At 39.1% G+C, this 23,048-nt stretch overlaps 1 protein-coding gene across 3 annotated transcripts; it reads left to right on the top strand.

Annotated features, from left to right (window-relative positions):
• The first annotated feature begins 242 nt into the window (after window positions 1–242).
• Window positions 243–17,608, top strand: PEX2 (peroxisomal biogenesis factor 2). Of its 3 annotated transcripts, none has more exons than XM_025478053.3 (2): window positions 243–516; window positions 15,712–17,608. In XM_025478053.3, the coding sequence occupies exon 2, from the start codon at window positions 15,729–15,731 to the stop codon at window positions 16,644–16,646; it is 918 nt and encodes a 305-aa protein (XP_025333838.1). In that variant the 5' UTR covers window positions 243–516; window positions 15,712–15,728; the 3' UTR covers window positions 16,647–17,608. The 3 variants fall into 3 exon arrangements, with proteins under 3 accessions (XP_025333838.1, XP_048959687.1, XP_048959688.1); XM_049103730.1 differs by having other exon boundaries at window positions 258–757; XM_049103731.1 differs by lacking the exon at window positions 243–516 and adding an exon at window positions 892–1,042.
• Window positions 17,609–23,048: the final 5,440 nt, after the last annotated feature.

Below are 23,048 nucleotides of genomic sequence, written 5' to 3'. Positions count from 1 at the left end.
CGCCTGTCGGGCTGCACGCCGCGCCGTCCCAGGGCAGGGAACACCCCGCCCTCGCACGGCCCCGGCTTCCCCGCGGCCTCTTGACACCGAGGCCTCTTCACGCGCGGCGCCGACCCGGGGCCGCCGGGTTCGCGACGGGCCTGCCAATCAGAGGCGCTTTCCTCAGAGCGGCCAACCGACCAATCACCGCGCGCCAGTGTCTTCGGCCCTTCGGCCCTTCGGCCCTTCGGCTCTTCGGCTCTTCGGCCCCTCGGCCCCTCGGCCCTTCGGCTCTTCGGCGCTCGCGGGGGCTGCGCCGGCCCTCCGCGGCCTTCCGCCGCGCTCTCTACAGCTCCCTCCGCTCGTCCGCGTTTAATTTCCCCTTTTTCCTCAGACACTTCCGGGTCCGGCGTCGCTCCGGAAGCCCGCGCGTCCCGGAAGCCTGGGTAATCCCGGTTCTGCTCGGAGAGGCCGAGCTTCCCGGAGAATGTTTCAGAGAAAGTTACGTGGGCCGGGGGCGTTCCGCAGACTCGTCAGGTCAGTGTCTGCCCGAGAGAGCGGCGGGGCAGCCCCGAGGTCCTGCCTGCGGCCGGGAGGGCGTGGAGGGTCACGCCGCGGTGGCCGCGCTTCCTTCCCCCGTGTTCCGGGAAGAAAGGCGGGGACGCAGGCCCCAGGCCCTCAAAAATAGCCTTAGAATCGCACCCTTGAAAAGAAAAGAAAAAGAAAAAGAAAAAAGACCAACAGAGCTGCAGCCTTGAGCTCCGGTGCCTTCCGCGAGGTGACTTTCTGAGACGCTTTCCCAGTCGTCTCCGCGGCCTGGGCGGCGGGGAGGTTTCCTTCTCAAGAAGTGGCGCACACGGGACGCGGCGCCCTCCCTGCTGACTGGCGGGGCTCGCGTCAGGCGCTCGGTGTGGTGCGGACCCCGAGGAGGCCGCACGCTCCTGGCCTCCCTGACCGCCTGCGGACTTGGACGCGGTTCTCATTCTTCCTCGGGGAGGAATTGCCCTTGGGGATGTTGTCGTATCTAGCGTTGATTTCTGACGACCGAGAGTGTGAGAATGAGGTGGTTTTTGTTTTGTTTTGTTTTTTTTCCTGTTGGGGCTTTAAATGAAAAGTCATGGGTCCTTTACTTATTTCCTGAGGTCCCGTTTTCCAAAGATACTGCATTTCGTGAAAGAGCTTCTCCCGAAACCAAGGTGTTGGACGTCCCCGTCTAGTATGTTCTGCGATCACCCCTTGAGAGGTGTTTTGTTTTGTTTGTTTTTGTTTTTTTTAACCTTAAAGATTTCGAGCGGTTACAGAGAGGTTGAGGCTTTATCCACACCACAATTTGCGGTCTAAACAAACGTCTTTCCCTTAATGTGTTATCTTTAGTTAAACCTAAACAAAATAAACTTTCTTTTTTCACTTTATCTTCTCTCTGATTTGCCCGTGTTACCAATTACTTGCATCCAGAAACATCAGAGTTGGATGATCTTGAATCAGGAGGAGACGAAAGAACTAGAGAGAATGGAATTATGTACAAAGCAGAGAAAAAAAAAAAAAAACCACAACCCATATAAGCCAAAAAAAAACCCCACAACCCATATATGTACATATATATATTTCTTATTTATTATTTTTTATGTTCTTACAATCTATTTATTATATATATATATATATATTTTTTTCCCCCCCCCTTGAAGAAAATGGAAGTAACAGCCCATAGAGAGTAGGAGACTGAGTCAAGAGAATGGACTTTGGTTTCCTTTGAAATCTCATGGCCTTATTCTCTTCATTTTTAAAAATTAGGGGTAGCATTCAGTCTGTGGTTTTAAATCTGTTCTGAAGAAGAATTCCTCTAGAAATTACCTGAAGCCACATAAGGGAGAGAAAGCCAGCCGACACTCAGCGATATTTTACCAGGGCAGCTATTTTATGTGTTCTGTTTGAAACACAGTGTTTCTGTTAGGAAATTTAAATTTATATCTTAGACTAGATGACCTGTGTTTACTTCTAGCATTAGGATTCTGTTTCTTAGGGAAATTACTCATTTGTATCCAGTGTGCATTCATTCAATTGGTAAGTTTCTTTAACAGTAAAAGTTACAGCCATCCTTAATTCATTACTTCAGGCCACAGACACATCTATATTTTCTCATTTGTTAAATAAATACAAACTTCAAATTTAATTCTCTGTGATCAGAATCATGATTCTTTATTTTTTCTCTCTTCCTCTCCTGGTATTTTACCCATAAAATCTGTGCTTATCTTTGAAGCTCCTAAGAATCTTTACAATAGAAAGGGCAGATATTTTTCTATTTCACATATTCAGTAACTGAATCTTAAAGACGTTCACGGTCTTGCTCAACATCACATTACTAGTACATTTCTGTGTTAGCCCCAAGTTTTCCTCACAGCATCAGGTAATTTTAAAGTCTCTTTCTATCACTCCCCTGTGCTGGGGTTCTTGTAGCACCAGGAAGATGTGTGCCATGTGCACAGTCTTTATTTCTGGACAAAAGTTCTGCTCTGAATCACTTGGTCCTTTTTTTTTTTTCCCCCTCCCTTGATTATCTTGGGCAACCTAGAAGCAAATTGGATGTCCCCTTTATCTCCATCCTGTGAAATGACAGCAGTTTCTAAACACTACATGTTCCTCTTCAGTTCTTTTGGAATGTGGAAGAAACCTCTGGAGAAAAGCTCTGTACTGCTCTGTTTGCCCCATGTAATCTTGGCTCTCCCAACTGCCAGCACTGTGGTTTCTCTACCTGGAAGTAAAAACAGGGAAGAGAATGTCTAGCATCTCTGGCCTTCCCATTGTGCACTGTTAATCAACTTCTTTTCAACCTTTGATCCTCTATATAATCAAAATGCCCTTTTCTGTGTTGCTTTTTATTCTATTTAATATGTTTTTTTTTTCCAGACCTCTCCCTTCTTAACTGCCTGTCAATAAGGTGAGATAAAATTTCATCCAAGTTGTCTTCTTACTGTTAAAACAAAAAATCCAAGAGCTAGAGACCAATTTTGTTTTGATTCTGCAAAACAGAATCCCTTCTAGCGTTAGCTGAAGTAGTGTTGCCTCTACTTTGCATATAGTATGTGTTCATAACAGTTAAACGAATGTTCACACCTCATTTTTTCACCCACATATTCCCTTTGTTTAGATTTGACGTTCAGTCTCTTTGAATGGTTCTCTGACCACATGGATAGAGTCAGGGAGAGGGAATGTAGACAAGATGCATCCCAGGCAACGTGAACAACTCTACCACATGCCTTTACTTTCTTTCCCCATTTACAAAGTCCTGGGAGCTTGACTGGCAGTCTGGTCTTGTGAATGATCCTGAGGGAAAGCATTTTGCTTTGAGCTCTGCGGGATTGAATTGGTTCCAAGTTTACCACATATCCATACTACTTACTAACTTCCTTTGTGTGTTCCACAATTTCTCTACTGTTTACCAGAAATCTACTGATTGTCAGTCTGACCTTAAACAGGTTGTTAATCTTCTCAAGCCTAACTTCTGTCTTCTTAAAATGGACCTGATACTATTTACTGTTACGAGGATTAAATGAGATAAAGAACGTGAAGAAAATATAATGCCTCACACGTAATAATGTATCACATGGTACTTCCTCCTTTCCCATTGCTAATACCTCTGTTCCTTTGTGGATATTTCCATGTTGTCTCGAATGCCATAAAATACGCAATTATTGGCCAATATGTGTGCCAATAATTTGCAAGTCGTTTAAAATTCTCTCCTTAGGTTCTAGAGCCCTTTTCTAACTTTATAGAGTACTTAAAGACCTAGTTGTTTCATGTGTTTCATGTGGCTCTTGTTTGGTCATCCTTGGATTGTAATTTTTGCTGTAGTTCATGCCCAATGCTCTTAATCTCTTAGTGCTTATTAGCCTTTTAAAATAGCCCCATTTGCATAAAAAAAAATTAAAAAGGGATCCCTGGGTGGCGCAGCGGTTTGGCGCCTGCCTTTGGCCCAGGGCGCGATCCAGGAGACCCTGGATCGAATCCCACGTCGGGCTCCCGGTACATGGTACATGGGGCCTGCTTCTCCCTCTGCCTGTGTCTCTGCCTCTCTCTCTCTCTCTCTGTGACTATCATAAATAAATAAAAATTTAAAAAATAAAAAATAAAAATAAAATAGCCCCATTTGCATGTCTTATGGTGTCCTCCTAAAGTGTTTATGTTCATCTTTTAGAGCCACACCACCTTGTCAATCAAAGACACTAGTTCAGAGCATAGCTCTACCACATGTAATTGTGTTAATTTTTTACACGAGTCAGCTAACTGAAGTCTATGCTTCAGTTTCCTTGTTTTAAAACATAAATGATGAAAAAACCTCTTTCATAATATTGGTAAGGATGAAATGATTTAATATTTAATTTTACAAAAGACACTGAGCTATGATAGTCCCTTGTTAGCGTTTGATAACTGATAAGTAGTATATACTTACTATAGTCATAAACTCATAAAGTGGTGGGTATTGTCCTCTAGATGCTTTACTCTTTTTTTTCTGTGATTGTGTCTCTGTCTCACATATTCTGTTCTGATTTCTCTACTTTCTCTAGCCTTTTTCACACTCATGTTCAACATTATCATTTTTATATAGTTGGAAATGTCTGTTTTATTTTTTTTCTTCCTCTTTCCAGGTTTCTTAAAATAGTTCATATAAGGATTCTAGATAGGTAGACTTTTCATAGTTGATTATTTTAAATTTATTTTTAAGTCTCTTAATTGCTACAGAGTGTAGTGTGCTAAAATGACTTGTCTAGAGTCACACAGTCTGTTGGTGAAGCTGGTCTAAGATACAGAACTAATCAGGACCAGTTTAACTCTCTTTCCCTATAATCACTCAAACATCTGCTCTTTATTTTCACAACATGCTTTCTCCCTTAAAGACTCAGAAGTATCAACTTTCTGAAAGAAAAGATTATGAGTGCCATGCTTTTCTCTTAAAAATGTACTTGTAAAGTTAGGCCAAGGTATTGGAAATTCTGTTTTAAGGTTTAAAAAAACCAGAGGGAAACTTTGGTGTTAGTTTTAAATACTTGAATAAGTACATCGTAAATGAAATAAGGAGGGTGCTCAATTGTGTAAGACTAATTATAGTCTTGAAGATTCTGGTATGTGAGTTGAGTTCTCTTTCCTCTCCAAATTAATGTATATATTAATATATATAAATATATATAAATCTTTATATATATATATATTTACTTCCCATCTGCTAGAGCAAATTATTTATCATTGTTCATCTTTTTGAGCAGTTTATGTGATTTTGAAGTTTATGCTTCAGATATATTTTAGAAATATTTTGTTGTGTACTCACTACCATTCTCAAAAAGAAAAATCCTATTTGGATATTGATGAGGATTACATTTAAGTGAAGAGTAATTTAGAAGTCTAGTGTCTACTACAGAACTTTAAAATTTCACATGTCTGTATCCAAAAGAGCACATTTTTATATCAATGGATATCTATAAACTATTGAAACTTAGTTTGTATTTGATGAAAGAGTAGAACAAAAGAGTAGTGACAAGTCATTTAGCAAGCCTGTGGCAGAAGTGGGATTTGAACTTGTAGTTGTTGATTTCTAGGCCTATTCACAATGCCAGAGGTCACACTGTCCTAATGGGTCTCAGTCATAGCTTTTTCTCTTTTGCTCATGTTTGAAATGTGTTCTGGGAATCAGTGTCCTGTTAAATCCCTCTTTGATGCATGTCCCATTTATTAGTATTGATTTCAATACAATGGACAGTAAATCTATCTGACTACACAAAGGAAATAAAATAGTAGGGTGTAGGTTCAAAGCTTAAGATCTCCAGTTATAGAACTTTATTCATATAACCTCATAATATGAAACATTAGTTTAAAATTTTTTCAAACCTAAGAGGAAAAAATGAATGTGTTGTATCATCCGTTTTGATTACTTGAACCCTCAGGAGAGTGTGGCAGCAACATTGTTACACTAAACACTGGATGATTATTGTAGATCTGGAAAAGGGTAGCTTCGCAGTGGGTGCATACCTTAGAGAATACTTAGGAATCGCATGTTTCTGCTGACAAAGTTTATAGGACTGTAAATTTAAATGTAGAGTTTTTGTAGGCAGCATGCATTGACAAATATGCCTAATGGTAATACATCTAGTACTGAGAGTCTCAGAACAGGTCAATAATAATGTGTATATTGATAGCAGCAATGTAGGAGATGTTACTTGGTATTATAGCTAAAAATCCATGTTATCCCCTTAATCATAATTACATTAATATTGACAGGCCCTTGACAATACTCACATTATTATTGATAGATTTCTGTCAATAACATGTTTTAAATAAAATATATTCATTCATAATTTGTACTATACTCCGTAAAAGCTCAAGTATATTCTGAAAATTTTTCATTCCATAGTGAGATACAATTGTTTATTTGGTTTTGGAATGCAATATAGATGACAAAATTTTATTTGGGTGAATGGAAAGGATGGGTTATTTAAGGATAGATTTATATATCGCTGCTCTTAGTAAATGAATTTCAGTAGTTTTTTTCTGCAAAAGAAAAGCAGTATGACATGTCCAGTGATAAAATGTCAGCAGGAGACCTTTTTAATAGTTTTTTGTGCTAGATCATTTTGTCTTAAACATATTTATGTGACAAGTTAATCACACTAACCCTATAGATGCTCTAATTTGCCTTGAACATCTTTCTCCCGTATCCTTAACATAGTAAAATCCTTTACTAAACATATATTGTGTAGTACCAATTATACTTTTAATTAATTATTTTTTATTTTTATAAGTCTCTTTGCAGGACCATAAATGTTCCCCACCCCCCCCGGGGTTGGCTATTTAGAATCTTAAATTAGTACAGTTTGGGAAGTGGGGATTGAGGATGGAAAGGGTTCTAGAATTGTGTATTAAAAGAATGAGTTTTCATGGCAGAATAGGAAAAGGTATTGCCTGTTTTTGACATTCTGGAAAAATCAATTTGAATTAAATCTTACGGTGTTCGTTTCAATCCTGAACAATCTCAGCTTTAAAGAAAAAGATTTGTTTGTATTTTTTTTTAACTATTCAAGTTGGAGCCTTCTTTTGTGAAACTAGATACTAATCTTTAAGAACCAATAATTTGGGGATCGTTAAACCTTACTTAAACTAAATTCCTGTAAGTAAATAGAAATAGACTGGCTAATAGTTGGATGTGGATGACAGTCACTGTAACAGAATCAGGAAAGTACTGGTTTACAAAAAACGCATTGGGGATCTTTTATTCAAAAATGTGAAGGTGCCATAATCTTTTTGATTTTGATTAGTTCTTAATGAAGTGGGTCATTACTTTAACATTTTTAGAAAGTTCTTACCACTTTCAATAAGGGGCCTTGCATTGTTGCAGGAAACCCCTAACTGGTCTCTGGGAGCTGCAGCCTTCCTTTTCAGTTTTAATTGAACTCTGCTATCTAATTAATCTTTTAAAACTATATATCATTATGTCTCTTCCCTACAGTGATTATTTGTGCCTATGAAATCATTGTGGTTTCCCTAAAGTGGGCTTTTTGCAGTGGGTTAACTCTTCAGCCAGTCTCTCCTGGGGGCCTGTTTTGCTCAGACATTACAGATGACATGAGTCTTTGCTTCCTGGTAACAAACACAGCCACATTGTTGGGGATTAAATCACCGAGGAGGCAGCTTCTGTTGGAATCCATCAATATCTCCCAGATAAACCATGGCCAGGTTTCATGGTTTGCACATATCTGGGATTTGCACAACCTGTTCTTGTGTCTTAAATACATTTTTTTTTTCTTTTCTGCCTGGGAAGATTCATTCTTTGCTTAAGGGATCAATGGCTAGTCCTGATTACAGTAACATCCTATTTCTTTAAAAATGCTTGAATAAAAGGAAGTAAACTGAGTTAAATTTTTGGATTGAATCCTTGATACCTAGGAGATTGCCTGGCATTTAGTAAGTGCTCAAAAAACACTGGTTAAACTGAGGGGCGCCTGTTAGCAAAGTGGATTCAGCATATGCCTTTGGCTCAGGTCACAGTTCTGGAGTCCCAGGATCAAGCCCCCTGTGTTAGGCTCCTTGCTCAGTGGGAAGTCTGCTTGTTTCTCTCCCTCTACTCCTCCCGCCACTCATGTGCTTTCTCTCTCTCTCTCTCTCTCAACCACTCTTCCTCAAATAAGTAAATAAAATCTTTTTTAAAAAATGGTTAAGGTGAATCATTTGTAAGAGAATTAGGATTCACTAAAACCTATACCTTACATTATTTGGAGATTAACTTTATGTGACTTAAAAGTATTTATGACATTTTTCTATGCTTCATACCTATATGGGCAAATGTTATCACACAGCAGTGGAAGGAAAAGGATTCCATAATCAGGATGATTGAACTTCTAGTATTTCTATCCTACTAGTTTCTTCTACTCCTGGGCTCTGCCCTTCTCTAAAACCAATATTTTAGAATAAATGTGTCTGCCCAAAAGAGAAAAAAAGAAAGAAAGAGTGTTACATGTTAGTGATGAACCAAAGTTTGGTGCCTGTCTGGACTGCCTGCACCATGCCTTTCAGCAAAGCACTCTAGAGTCAGATATCATCAGTGTGCATTCCTTAAGTTTCTTTGCTTCAAGATAATAGGCATTACCATATTGATGATGGTTAAATAACCAAGGAAGCAGGTCATACTGGAACCCATTCCCTAAGAATTCCCCCTCCATAATCTCCTTTCAGATAAGATATAGTAGTGTGATGAGTTTCACTGAACCATATCTCTGCCCCTTCCCACCTAGTCTTCCTTCCACACATATTTGTGACATCATGTTCACTATTTAATTGCCACAATTATGTTTTGATTTTGTAGTCCGTATTTCCTGCAAAAAAAAAAAAATTCTTTCACCACAGATTAAGGCATTAATGAGTAATAATGAAAATTTCAGTCTTTTGAAATAAATTCGCCAGAATCAACTCAGAGTCTTTTTCTGCTTATGCCCATCCCTAGCCAAAGTAGCAGTAATATAGCAATAATACTTATCAGTTTCCAAACCACTTTCTTTTTTCTTTTTTTTAAGATTTTATTTATTTATTCATGAGAGACACAGAGACAGAGAGAGGCAGAGACACAGGCAGAGGGAGAAGCTGACTCCATGCAGGGAACCTGATGGGGGACTCCATCCTGTGACTCCAGGACCACACCCTGGGCCGAAGGCAGGCACTAAACTGCTGAGCCATCCAGGGATCCCCACACTTTCATAATGTTATTTGGTTTAACCTCAACAACTTTGTGAGTGTGGTAGCTGTTATTTCCAACTTTATGTGTGTGGTAGTTGTTATGTCCAGCTTTATGAAGAATCCAAGGGTGGAGGCACCTAAATGGCACTGTTAGGCATCAGACTCTTGGTTTCAGCTCAGATTATGATCTCAGGATCTTGAGCTCAAGCTCTGCATCAGGCCTCGTGTTGGGCGCTCTGCACAGCGTAGAGGCTGCTTGAGATTCTCTCTCCCTCTGCCCCTCCCACTCGGGTTCTCTTATTCTCTCTTTCCCTAAAATTAAAAAAAAAAAATGTTTTTGGTTTAAAAAGAATCTGAGGGTAATGACTTTTTCTAAGATCAAGTAGTAAGTAAGTGACAAAGCTGGAACTTGAGCTCAGGTCTGATTGATTTTTAATTCTGCTTTTTTTCTTCTCTGTCACAGTTGACCTAAATAGGAATGTAGAGCATAGGAAGAATATTCCACTTTAACTATAATGTGTAATGGACAGTGTCTGTTTTATGTTTACAACTTTAAAAAGTTACAAAAATGACTAAAATGTTAGAAAATAAAACCTGAAACAAAAAAAAAATAGAGAAATTATTCATCTGGAAAAGCAAAATCTGAAGAACAGTTTAATGATAGTCTTTTGGTCCATTAAAGATTCTTACGTAGGAAGGAGATCGAGCCCAGCTGTTCTTAATCTACACTGAGGCCAGGCCTGGGGAGAAAAAAAAAAAAGGAAAGAAAAAAATGTTAAACTGTAACAGAAGGGATAAGAAAGAATTTTTTGATAATAAGGATTGTTAAATATTGGATTGGTTAGAGAGTGTGTTAAGTCTCCTTTTCTGGCAGCCATTAAAAATTCCTATCTTTGCTAAATGTTAAGTATGATTCCTCCAGAAATGAGGTATTTGAAATGATGATTCTTTGAGAAACCACTTCCTCTGACCAGTTTTTCACTAAATATAAGTAAGGAACCTGAGGAAGAGAAGGATTCCCTCACCAGCCAGTTCATCCAGGTGTCCTCATACAATATTCAGTCAGTATACCAATTAACTACCAAACTACTCATTACATTGCACATAAATTCAGCAAACATTTATTGAGCGACTACTATGAGCCCATCGTTGTGGTATATCTTGTAATTAATAACATGCCCATCAGCCACAATGCAGAACTGATTACGACTCTGTTATTTAAAGATACATGAATTGGCATAACTGGTCCTCTGACACAAGCCATATATTTCATCTGATACTCAACTGAAAAAAATAGCAATCTACCCAGTGCAATTCTGGGGATGTGAGAGAGGGGAGAGAAGGGAACTGGCAGTGTTGGACCTCTATCTGTGTCCAGTATTCATGGTCAGAACCTTTCAAGGGTAGTTTGAAGTAAAAGAGCTTCCTTTATTTTGCTGACTACAGAATATGAAGTCTGGGGAAGGCACACAGTTGTAGACACTCTTACACTAGAAGACTCATGTATGCTATAGTCCCACATACCATGAATGATTGTAGAATTTTGCATGAGGAAAACTGAGCTAGAAATGAGCATCTGTAAGTGGCAGCTGCTTTGAGAAATAAGTGTAAGATAAGGCTCTTAATGAGTTTACAGATAAGCTAGGGAAAGATGTAATGACATGACTAAAATCCCAGGATGATTGGTTGAGGGCTCAACTGAGTGGCACAGACAGTTGCTGTCAGAGTAAAGGTGGTGATAATAGGAGTTGTAGATGGTTATGAAGGTTTCACAGAGAATGTTGAAATAGAGTAGGAATGTGATGGGCAGAGTGTTGTGGGCAGTGGGAAGAGTTGGCAGGGAAAGTAAAGTGTTTTAGGTACATGAGAAAAGGCACAGAGTCAGGACTGAGGGATGGCACACAATTAAAGACTCCCCTGGATACTAGTGGCTTATCCACTTGCAGAGATGGAGACAGAATTGGGCTAGGTTGTGTTAGAGAAGTTTGTACTTTATCCCAGAGGTAATAATGAGGTAATCTGAAAGAGATGATTTGGTAAGAGTAGGCAAATAATTTTGCAGATTTTGATTTGCTTCTGCATTAAAAAAAAAAAAAAAAGTTCTACTTGTTTTCCTCAATTACATAACTCATAAGATAGAGAAAATTTGTAAGCTGCAGAAAAAGGTGAGAAAAATATTTTTTTTATTAATGAATTTTTGCGTGGATTTCAGAATTCTTTTTCTGTTGAGAGAGTTTCAAAATGGTATATATTGTCCTTAAGAACCTGCAATACCTTATACCTCTGTTTCTACCCTAGTTGTCCGTATACTTGCCTGTTTCCCTTGCTAGACCTTGTTTAAGGTCCATAAGTGAGAACCAGGATGTTTTGTTTATCTCTGCATCCCAGGCTCCCAGCATGGCTAGGATGTATTGATGTCCATAGAGTTTGTGGAATTCATGAGTGGTCTTTAAGCTCACAGGGTCTACTTTTTTTTTTTTTTTAACAATTTTATTTATTTATTTGAGAGAGAGCTAGAGCATGAGCAGGGAGGAGAGAGGGAGAAGCAGGCTCCCGCTGAGCAGGGAGCCCCACTTGGGCTCAGTCCCATGACCCCAGGATCATGACCCAAGCCAAAGACAGAGGTTTAACTGACTGAGCCACCCAGGCGCCCTGCATCAGGTCTACTTAAGGGAAGAAAGGGAGAGTCCGTGCAAGATTTCTAATAGGCACTGTGGATATAGATAGGGAGGAGAACTAAACAAATGAGTGGGAGAGCTGGCAGGCAGCACAGAGCTGTATGGATGGATGTAGATGTGCCAGAAAAATTATGAAGTTTGCCTTGAAGTGGACTAGCCCAGTCATTCTCAACATCACCAGGAAACTTGCTAGAAATGCAAAGTCTTGGCTCCCATTCCAGGCTTACTAATTCAGAAACCCTGGAACTGAGACACTGCAGTCTAAGAAATCCAAGTGATCATGATAAATGCTCAAGTTGTCTGAGAAAGACTCTACAACGCCAACACGAAGACTGCAGCATAGAAAGACTGAAAGCCCAAAGATGTGCTTGATGCCAGTGAACAAAACCAATGAGGGGCTGTGCTGGCTGGAGCAGGAAAATTATGACAGGAAGGTGATGTTGTTACAAAGAAAGCTGACTGTGTTGTAAGTGGACAGGACCTACAGCTCTTGCTTAGTTCACTGCCTTCCTGACCTTAGCATTTAAGTAGATTAAGTCGATTTAAAGATTAGTCCTACAAGAGGGACCCCACCTTCAGAATCTCCACACAGCTGCCTATTGTGCTCTAGCTATCTCATAGGAGCCTCAGATCTCTAACACCACTGTGGTTATTACCTCTCCCTTCAAACCTGTATCCCTGCATGTGTTTCCTATTTCAGAGAATCGGACTACCATCCACTCAATTACTCAAGTCAGTTATTCTTGGCTTATTTCTCATTAAATTGTGTCACTTCTACCTCATAGCTTTAAAGATACCTATTTTTCTCCATCCCTACTGATACCCTTATAATTTAGACCATTGGGACTTTCTCATTGATTACTTGGCATAATCACGTAACAGTCATCATAACTGGCCCATCTGCCTCGAATCTTTTCTTGAATCCATTCTGTGAATGTGGCCAGAACAAGCTGTCTAAAATGCAAATTTGATTAGTTCTTTTCTTAAACTGTCCAGTGGTTTCCCATTAACATCTTGATAAAGTACAGCCTCCTCAACTTGTCCTTTACTGTTGGTCTCCTGCCTTCCTTTCCAGCCTTTTGTCCTTACGCCTGCAGTCCTTGTCGCCTGCTCTTCCTCTGCCTGGCATAGCATTCTTACCTTCCTTTACCAGGCTAACACTGCTAATCTTTTGGGTAGCTGCTTAGATATTACCTCTCTATGAAGCCTTCTCTGACCTTCTGAGATCTAGTATCAAAAATAATGCCCTGAATTTCCCCTTGCATATCACTCATTACACCTTATTGTAATTGCCTGTTTATTTTATATAGCACATTCTTACCCACCCCCACCTCACTATATTGCGGTCTCCACAAAGGGATGAGATTGTGTCAGTTTTACTCCTACATCATTAACTGGTAAACAGTAGATGTACAGCAAACATGTTGAAATAGGTAATAATCAACAGTCCGGCAGTAATTTGAGATAGTTTTAAAAGCTACTGGGTAAAATTTGTATTTTCTATCTTTCCCCTTCCCCTGACTTTACCGTGTTCATCTGGTCTGTGTAGCATGCATTATGCGTACTGGGCACTGTGCTGGTTGTTGCTAAGTTCCAACTGTGACAAGACTCAAATAATCTTTGCAGCAGGATTTATCCTCTAGTGGAAGAAATAGACTTTAAAAAATAGCATATGTATAGTACACAAAGGCCAAGAAAGTGGGAGAATGGAGTGCTAAGAGAACAACGAGAAGAACACAGTTTGGAAAGTCAGGAGGAAGTGATACCTAAACCACTACTTAAAAATTTGGTACTTAAAAACCAAAAACAGAGTTTTTCAAGTAAAGAACAGGAGTGTACTGCTCCAGATGGAGGGAACAGACCATAAACGTTCACTAGGATAAAAGAGAAGGGGGCACCTTATGACCAACAGATTAGGAAGGAAACCAAGCTGGGGTAGTTTGGGAGGCTCGTGTGTTTGAAATGACTGCAATGTGGAAAATGCACTGGAGAAGGCAAAAGGCACCATAGACTAATTAGTTGTAATGCAATGGAGAGATAAGAGCAGATAGAATTTAGGGAAAAACTTGCAGAGGATAGAGTAGTGAATGGATTAGAAAAATATTTGGGGCAAAGAGCAGAACCTTGGGGATTGATGAGATTTGTAGCAGGAAGAAAGGGTACTCGGTCCTAAACGTCCTTCTTTTCCTGTGGCTCCTGGCTACGAGGCCAGGATTTCACAGAACTTGCCACAAAAATCCCCCCTGCAATAGCTCTAAGCTGTGAAATTTTGAGGGAGCTGCAGGAAGGGGAAAAAGATGTGATCACCCTAAAAGGCAGATGACCTGTATGGAAGAGAAGCATTCCTGTCAAATACCTAGACTGAGAGGAAAGCAGCAGTAAAAGTCTATTATTCAATAGGTACTTTTTTACCTATATGGGAACTTGTTAAGCTTGTAGTCTTCTACTACTAAGTCATGTAGGATCCATGGGTAATTTAAAAACACCCCTCTGCAAGACCTCTTTAATTGTCAAAGACATTCCCAGTTTCAAGAGGTACAACTTTATTTTAGGATGTACCTTTCAGTTCTTTAATGTCCAACAAATTATGTTTAATATCTTTTTAGTAAAAATCATAAATAGAATATAAAAGGACTCAAGGTCATTTTATCTCTGGCCCTCAGTTTTGTAAGTGAAAAAAACAAAGCAGAGATTAGATGAAGTGACTTGTCCAGGAACTTAAGTGGGACACCTGCCTCCCTCTATAACTTGGTGTTCTATTAGTGCACTGGGTCTTTTGAAGCCCCAGAGATCCTGCATGACCAAGATCAAGCTCCATGTAGTCAGGGCCTAATTTAGAGACTAAGTTTAAACAGATTTCTTGTCATAGTTTGGATTTGCCAGTTTTTTAATAATAAGTAAAATATTTTAACTGGTCTGTACACTCCTTGATGACAGCAGCCACTGAGCGTTTTAATCACCATGGCTTGTACATAATAGGCATTTATTAAGTGTGTTTTGAATGAGTCACTCATACCTAGCTAACCACTAATCAGCTTTTTCTATTTCATTTTAAAAGATTTTTATCCCCTTACCACCTTTATGATGATTCCTAAGATATTTATAAAAGTCTTTGCATATATTTTTATATCATAGTTTTATTAGAAAACTGTATGTGTATCTTCTCAATATCTTAACAGCATTTCTACATTCATGTTGCTTTGTGCTAGTATTTCTTTTCTGCAATAGTATGATAACATAGTAAACGCTATTTAATTTTTTCTCCTAACTTTATGGATATAAAACCTATTTCAGAAAGATTAAATGACTTGTTAAAATATATATATATACCTTTGGAGTCCGTAGAAGTGCTGGCAATTAACCTGAGGTCTTGACTTACCATCCGCTGGAATGTTCCATAGAGTTCACTGTATTTATTAAGTTCATGTGTTTCTCCATTAGTCATGCTATTATTTAGCTTCATTCCTGTTAGCCCCGGATTTTATGATCTCCCTGCTAAAATGACCAAGGAGGATTACTTGGAGATAATTTGTGGGAAGAGGGTACAACTTGCTACAACCTGTTATTCCTTTGATGAGGAGGGCATAAATAAATAAATAAATAAATAAATAAATAAATAAATAAATAAATAACAAAGAAAAGAAAGGAGGGAGGGAGGAGAGAGAGGAGAAGGAAAAGGTTCCATGTAGGAGGTGATTGTTCGATGCTATTTGACACCTCCTGCCCGCTCTGTCTTCTGTGTGCCCTGGTCAGTTGCGTATCACAGTTTCAGACCCATAAGTTGAGAAGATGGTACAAGCTTACAGATGTTTGATGTTCCCTAATTGTACTTTATCCCCAGAGACCTTCCGAGAAGACATGGCTTCCAGAGAAGAGAAGACAAAGAGGACAGACAGAGTGCTAAGAATAAGTCAGTTGGATGCTCTTGAACTCAACAAGGCCCTGGAGCAGCTGGTTTGGGCCCAGTTTACTCAGTGCTTTCACGGGTTTAAGCCAGGACTGTTAGCGCACTTTGAACCAGAGGTGAAAGCGCTCCTGTGGCTTTTCTTGTGGCGATTCACCATCTACTCTAAAAATGCCACCGTGGGACAGTCTGTTTTGAATATTCAGTACAAAAACGATTTTTCCCCGAAGCTGAGGTACCAGCCGCCGAGTAAGAATCAGAAGCTGTGGTATGCTGTGTGTACGATTGGCGGGACGTGGCTAGAAGAGCGCTGCTACGACCTATTTCGAAACCGTCACTTGGCGTCGTTTGGGAAAGCCAGGCAGTGTGTGAACATCATGGTTGGACTTCTGAAATTAGGCGGGCTGATTAATTTCCTGATTTTCCTTCAGAGGGGCAAGTTTGCAACTTTGACAGAACGTCTCCTAGGCATTCGTTCTGTATTTTGCAAGCCCCAAAACGTACGTGAGGTTGGCTTTGAGTATATGAATAGGGAACTTCTCTGGCATGGTTTTGCAGAGTTTCTGATTTTTCTCCTTCCGCTTATCAATATCCAGAAGTTGAAAGCTAAGTTATCTTCATGGTGTATTCCTCTTACCGGTGCTCCTACCAGTGACAATACACTAGCCACAAGCGGCAAACAGTGTTCTCTGTGTGGAGAGTGGCCCACCATGCCTCACACCATAGGATGTGAGCATATCTTCTGCTACTACTGTGTTAAGAGTAGTTTCTTATTTGACATGTACTTTACTTGCCCTAAGTGTGGCACAGAGGTACAGAGTCTGCAGCCACTGAAATCAGGAATCGAGATGTCAGAAGTGAATGCTCTTTAGAAACTAAGATTGTTTCCTCTGAGGAAAACTGCATTATGTTCAAATCCTTAATACTAATCATCCTGAGCATACTGTTCAGGTATCTTTTATGAGGGGATGTGCTGCTCAGCCACCGTCTTCTGTTCCTTTCCAAATATGACTAAACTCTAATCATTAGGAAGCACGTGATTCTGGATCTAGTATGTAAACAATAATGTGTTATTTTTCTTTAAATCATTGCATTCAATTTTTAATGTTGAGACTAATGGACAGTTGTTATTGGACTACCAAAAATGACCTTTCATTTTGCTACTTCCTAGAAAGAGGTTAGATTCTAAAGCGATTTTGGAGACCCTGGGATGAATGTGTATTTAATTGCAGAGATGGCATTATAGCATCATAATCTGACAATGATAAGACCCTCTTGTTTTGAGCCTTAACATCTAGCTCACCCATTGTAATTTTAAGCTTTTCCCTAAAACCTGTTTTCAAGGGGTTCGGTTGGCTTCGTCCTGGGGCAACATGATGGCCCCCAGAAGCTCCACACTGACATTCCACCAGCTTCCTGATCCTGCTGGAATGAGAGCTTCTTACATAATAGCTCCAGCGAAGTCCAGGAGCTCACTGTCATTGGTCTGCTTGTGATTACGCATTTGTGAACCAGGACAGAAAAGTTCTACTCTGATTACTAGCTGTGTACCACGTGGACCCATAGTAGGAGAGCAGACAGTTCACCACAGGAAACCCGGGTGCCATTATAATAGCGGGTGTTTGGCAGCTCAAAACAATAGATCCTTACTAGACTCTACATCTGCCTTTTTTATATCAAAAGTCCATATGCAAAAAAAAAAAAAAAAAAAAGTCCATATGCAGTCTTTAATTTTACCCATGATCTGGGGTGATAAGAACATAGGTAACTGAATGGTTGACTTAGATTTCAGATTTAAAAGGATTAAATAAATAAACATTGTGTTATGACAACAGTTTTTTTTGTAGTGTTATTTTGACAAAGTGCATTCTGAGTAAATGCCCATATTATAATTTTAACGTGAAAATAGTACTTTACATATATTTACATATATGCCAACTAATAGAGATATCAACATTATGAGGGTTTTCAGTTTTTCCACAGACACTAATGACACTTAGTACAATATATATTTTTAATTTTTTCAATTTTTACTTAACACCTACTCCCTCGCTAAGTGATTACCTGCGGGTCAGGAAGTACGACTGTTCCACGCATCACTGGATAACCAGAACCTACCTTTCTCCACGCCAGTGTACCAATAGAGACATTTTGTTAGTTGAACAGCTAAACCTGATATGAGAGATTGGGTTCTTTAAAAAAAAAAAAATATTTATTCATGAGAGACACACAGAGGCAGAGACATAGAAGGAGAAGCTGGCCACTGCAGGGAGCCTGATGCAGGACTCGATCCCAGGACTCGAGGATCATGACCTGAGCCAAAGGCCATTGCTAAACCACTGAGCCACCCAGGTGCCCCAGAAATTGGGTTCTACTAAAATAAATGTTGCAAGGGACTTGAAGCACTTTGGCATGGATTGGGGCAGAGTGGTCAGCCCCTTTTACCCACACCTCTCAGTTACTGGCCACGAGCTGCCCTGGGAAGGACGTGACCTGAAACATGATGGCTCTGCAGCCGACGCAGACCCCAGAGGAGATGACTACCACAGGCAGCCTGCTGACCCCACTCCCCCAGCTGAGCAACACATCCATCCCTGTAGGAGCTCGGTGACCAGCCTAGTGTTAACCACATCTAATACTGTGTCTCCATTGTTTTTTTTTTCATGGTTTTCCATTTTTGTTTTTCTTTGCTTGTAAGACAACGCAGTAATGGCAGGTGGTGTTCAACTTAAAAACATTTGGTTTATGACTGACTTACGTACTCAAGTGCTGCCTCAGGGAACTCCAACTCACTGCAGAGACCTAGGCCTCCTGGCCAAGTTGCTCTGATAGTGCCAGACCCCATTCTGTCCCTGCCTCCCTGTGCACTGCCAGGAGATTTGCTCTAACACTGGTGCTTCTGTTCCTACTCCTCAGGGGCCTCAGGGCTCAAGGTTCAGTATAACTGGGTCATATTTAGCTACATGATACATTTCTGCTTTAGCCTCAAGAACCTGTCCCCTCTGAGCATCTCCCCATGGGAAAATAAAACTTTTATACTAACATTGCTTTTTCTCACCCATGTAACTTGTTCTGGAATCAGACCTGCTACTTGTGTATGTAACATACCCAATTGCTTTAGTGATCATATCTAAAACATACCAGTCAAAGCTAACCCAAGGCACATCCTGCTCCCTTGCTCCCAAGACTCTTTGCCTCAGAACTCAGTGGGTTTTGGATAAGTTTAACACCTCCAAGATTCAATTCGATCAACCTATGAAATGAACATTCAGTAATATCTACCTCTTAGGACTGTAATAGGAATTAAATAACACTATTCTTTCAAAAATTACTTATTAAGCCCCTACAGGCATTCGTCCATTCGCAGAGATGTACTCAAAAATAAAAACCCCTGCTCTCATAGAGTTTATATTCATGGAGGAATAATAGATAATAAACACATGTGTAAGATAATTTCAGATGTTAGAAGTACTCTGAAGAAAAAGAGAAAACAAGCCGAGAGAATAGAGTGACAAGGGATGCTGTTTAAACTGAATATTCTTGGAAAGGCATCTCTGAGTAGTTGAAGTTTGGAAAGAGGCTTGAATGAGCTCAGGGGAAAAGCCAAGCAGAGGAGAGGTGCCAGGAGAAGGAAATGGCAGGTGCCCAAGCTCAGAGGAACCCAGTATCTGATTGAGGAACAGGAAGAAATAGAGTACAAGAAAAAGAGGAAATGAGGTGAGTGAGGTGAGGGGGCCCCGGGTCAAGCCAGGAAGGCCATGGTGAAAAAAAATATCTTCATTTATCCCAAATATGAGGAAGAAGTTACAAGTTCATATTTCTAAAGGATTCCCTGTGATTAATGTGGAGAGGTATGAGTAAAAGCCCGAAAACATAGTCAAAGGCAATTTGGTATGAGTGATGATTGTTATTATTTCTCTTAGATTTGTGGTACATTAACAGTGTCACTATCTGAAATGGTGAGGAACCTGGAAGTAAAGCCATAGGAAACCAAAAAATATTTTCATAGGTTCCACACATCAAAACTCTACTCGAGGTATTTCCTTGAGTCTCCATTTAGAAGCTGCTTTATTTTGAATAGAATTCTATCGAACTTTCAACAACAGACTGAAAATAACAAGAAGGAGAGAAAAATCTGATGAAAACAGCATGTATACAGTTTTATAAATAATAAAAAACCTAGTATCAATGAAAATAAAAAAAACGTATAATCTGGTGACCACAGGGACACACAAGTTCTATGGACCAAATGAATAATTATAATAGTTTAAAAAAATGACCTTGGATCATCAATGAAGGGTACCTTATACTCTGCATAATTTGGTTAAGAAAGCAGGAACATTAGTATTGTTATACTTGAGAAAGCCTTAATATGTTGGCACTTACAGGCAAAAACTTGATTCACTTAGAAGATTTGCTTTTAACAAAAAGCTAGTTTTCCTAATAATACTTAATACGTCAAGTGTTAACCAAATTAAGAAATGGTATTTGCAGCAACAGAACAATTCCAAACACACTTTTTAGCCAAACCAATTGGCCGTATTATCTATGGAACTGAAGTTCTATGCTGCCCATGGTTCTCTCCAGCTAAAACTAGTATATAGAATACATTTATACTCACAAGTAAGTTGACAAGTACTTTCACTATATGTCTGAGGTTTTTATTCCTTCAAAGAGTATGTAAATCATGAAACAAGACAGACCATGTCTTACTGTTCCCAAGTAGTCACTTACTAAGTCTTTGATATTTTCAAGAAAAGGTTATGGTTTTAAAATATTTTTCTTAAAAGTAAGCATCGTTATCATGTTGTCCAATGGCCTTCATTGAACACTACCTTGAGTTGTTTTCTGCTAGTTAGAACAATTCCACCAAGATTAATCCAAGTCACTCCTGAGGCCAGAAAAATCCAAAGTATGGTATTCAATAGGTAGTTCACTTCCCTTCTCTTTAGCAGTAGGGTAACTTGTTTTCACTAACAGATTCAGCTCATCCTGTGCTGAAATCCTAGAGCCAATAAAACTTAAATCTACTTAGTTAAGTAAAGCTTATTTTAAAATCAGATAGGTGTGGACATGTTTATATCCAATGACCTCAGGAATTTATTTCAAGGAAATGATAAGAATTTGGAAACAGATTTATTGAAATGATTTTCACAATAGCACTATTCATAAGATATGAAATGGCACAAACACTCAGAAATAGGGAAATAAATAAAGCAGTATAGCTCTTTAACTCAATGTCATATAAATACCATGAAAAAAATTGTGCAAAAATATATATAAATTGGGCAGCCCGGGTGGCTCAGCAGTGCCGCCTTCAGCCCAGGGCGTGATCCTGGAGACTCGGGATCGAGTCCCAATTCAGGCTCCCTGCATGGAGCCTACTTCTCCCTCTGCCTGTGTCTCTGCCTCTGTCTCTCTGTGTGTCTCTCATGAATAAATAAATAAAATCTTTAATTTAATAAAAAAAGTTAAAGGAGAAAAAATATAAAATATATATAAATAATTTCAATTACATGAGAAAGTGCTCACAATATAGTATTAACAAGAAAGAAGTTGGATATTCAGTACCATATGATCTCAGCAGGCGCATATATATCTTGAAATGAGACAAATAGGCACTTATGAGATAAGTAGACCCATACATATATTATAATAAATATAATAAATATTCTAATAAAAATTCAGCTATTAAACTTTAATCTTCTTCTTTACCTTTTTCTATATTTCCCAAATTCTCTACATTGAGCATGTAATACTTCTTGATTACACCAAAACCAGTTATTTATTTCTTTAAAATCTTGTGGGCAATTTTGTTTCAGTTCATTTCAAAGGTAAAACATCTGCATAACTAGTAAATAAGTTTAAAATGTAAATATAGGAGATATAAGATCCTAAAAAACCCTAGAGTATCCATTTTTTGCATGACAATAAAATCCTACCTTTCTGGCCAACCACAACGGTCAAAAGAGTGAATTATTTTACACATTTTAAATTAAATAGTAAATTTGATTCCATATAATACATACATTTTTAAACCACTTAGAAGTATGTAGGCAACAAAAAGGTAAAAAGTGCCCACTCCCTTTTCCAAAAGTATTTGATGTTTCTAAATGTATGGTATTTTTATTTTTATTTTTTTTTATTTTTTTTTTAATTTTTATTTATTTATGATAGTCAGAGAGAGAGAGAGAGAGGCAGAGAGAGAAGCAGGCTCCATGCACCGGGAGCCCGATGTGGGATTCGATCCCGGGTCTCCAGGATCGCGCCCTGGGCCAAAGGCAGGCGCCAAACCGCTGCGCCACCCAGGGATCCCCATTGTATGGTATTTTTAAATAAGTGTAGTCTACTTACTTTAAAATATCTAGAATCCATACACCAGATCAAAACAATGGATATGAATATTTTATATTGACAGTTTGCCTAAGCCTATAAGATGCCTGTATATCTGCAACTAAGAATCAAGACCCAGGATCTGACTCAGGATTCTGTATTCCTTCCAGATGTGGACATAAAAATACTGATATTTCTGAGTATTTTTATTGTTTGGTTACTAGTAAGACATATTACAAACTTGAACTTCAGCTGAGACTTTATCTACGCAGTCAAAATTCTGAATAAGTGGGACCAGAGACTTTATTATTCTGAGAGGTGTCCAGATGGTTCCCTAGTAATCATATCTCACTAAGCATTCAGGAAATAGTATTCTCTCCTAATTAGACTCTATTCTTTTAAATCCACATCAAATTGTGAAAGCGCCTTTTTAGTCAACAAAAATTATGAAATACTACAGTACGGTCAATTGCTTTAAAATAGCTTTGCAATTTCACATACAAAGAGAAAATATATTCTTTGAAAGCAAGCACCCCCCTATCCAATATTACATGTGAAATTTCTTAATGCCCCTTCTCAAGCCTACTAGAATATTCCTCAGTTTCAACTAGATAACTCTTTTTTCTTAAACAGCAAAATAGACTGTGAGCTCAATGAGGACAGAAGTGTCTCTCTCTCTCTCTCTCTCTCTCTCTCTCTCTCTCTCTCTCATCTCTCTTGTGGCACTGCAGCCAAAAAATGTGACCAGCACGATGTAGTTGCTTTGTAAGTGTTTATAGAAGGGTAGAGAGTTTGGGGTTTGATCAGGAAGCCCCTCACAAATATGGAGCAGAGCGACTGATGGTATTATTGTGGGAAGATTTCTACAAGCACTTCTTTAACAGTATAGAGAGGACAGCACCCCCAGTTTGCCTTTTGTTGTGTATCTTAAAAGTGCCATT

This window comes from Canis lupus, chromosome 29 (assembly GCF_003254725.2).
Source record: "Canis lupus dingo isolate Sandy chromosome 29, ASM325472v2, whole genome shotgun sequence".
Taxonomy (NCBI): domain Eukaryota; kingdom Metazoa; phylum Chordata; class Mammalia; order Carnivora; family Canidae; genus Canis; species Canis lupus.
Note: the sequence above shows the minus strand (reverse complement) of the source record. Positions and strands in the feature narration are given on the sequence as shown.

What these genes read in the sequence shown, in the direction of transcription:
- PEX2 (XM_025478053.3), top strand. Translation starts at nt 15,729, where the DNA reads ATGGCTTCCAGAGAAGAGAAGACAAAGAGGACAGACAGAGTGCTAAGA.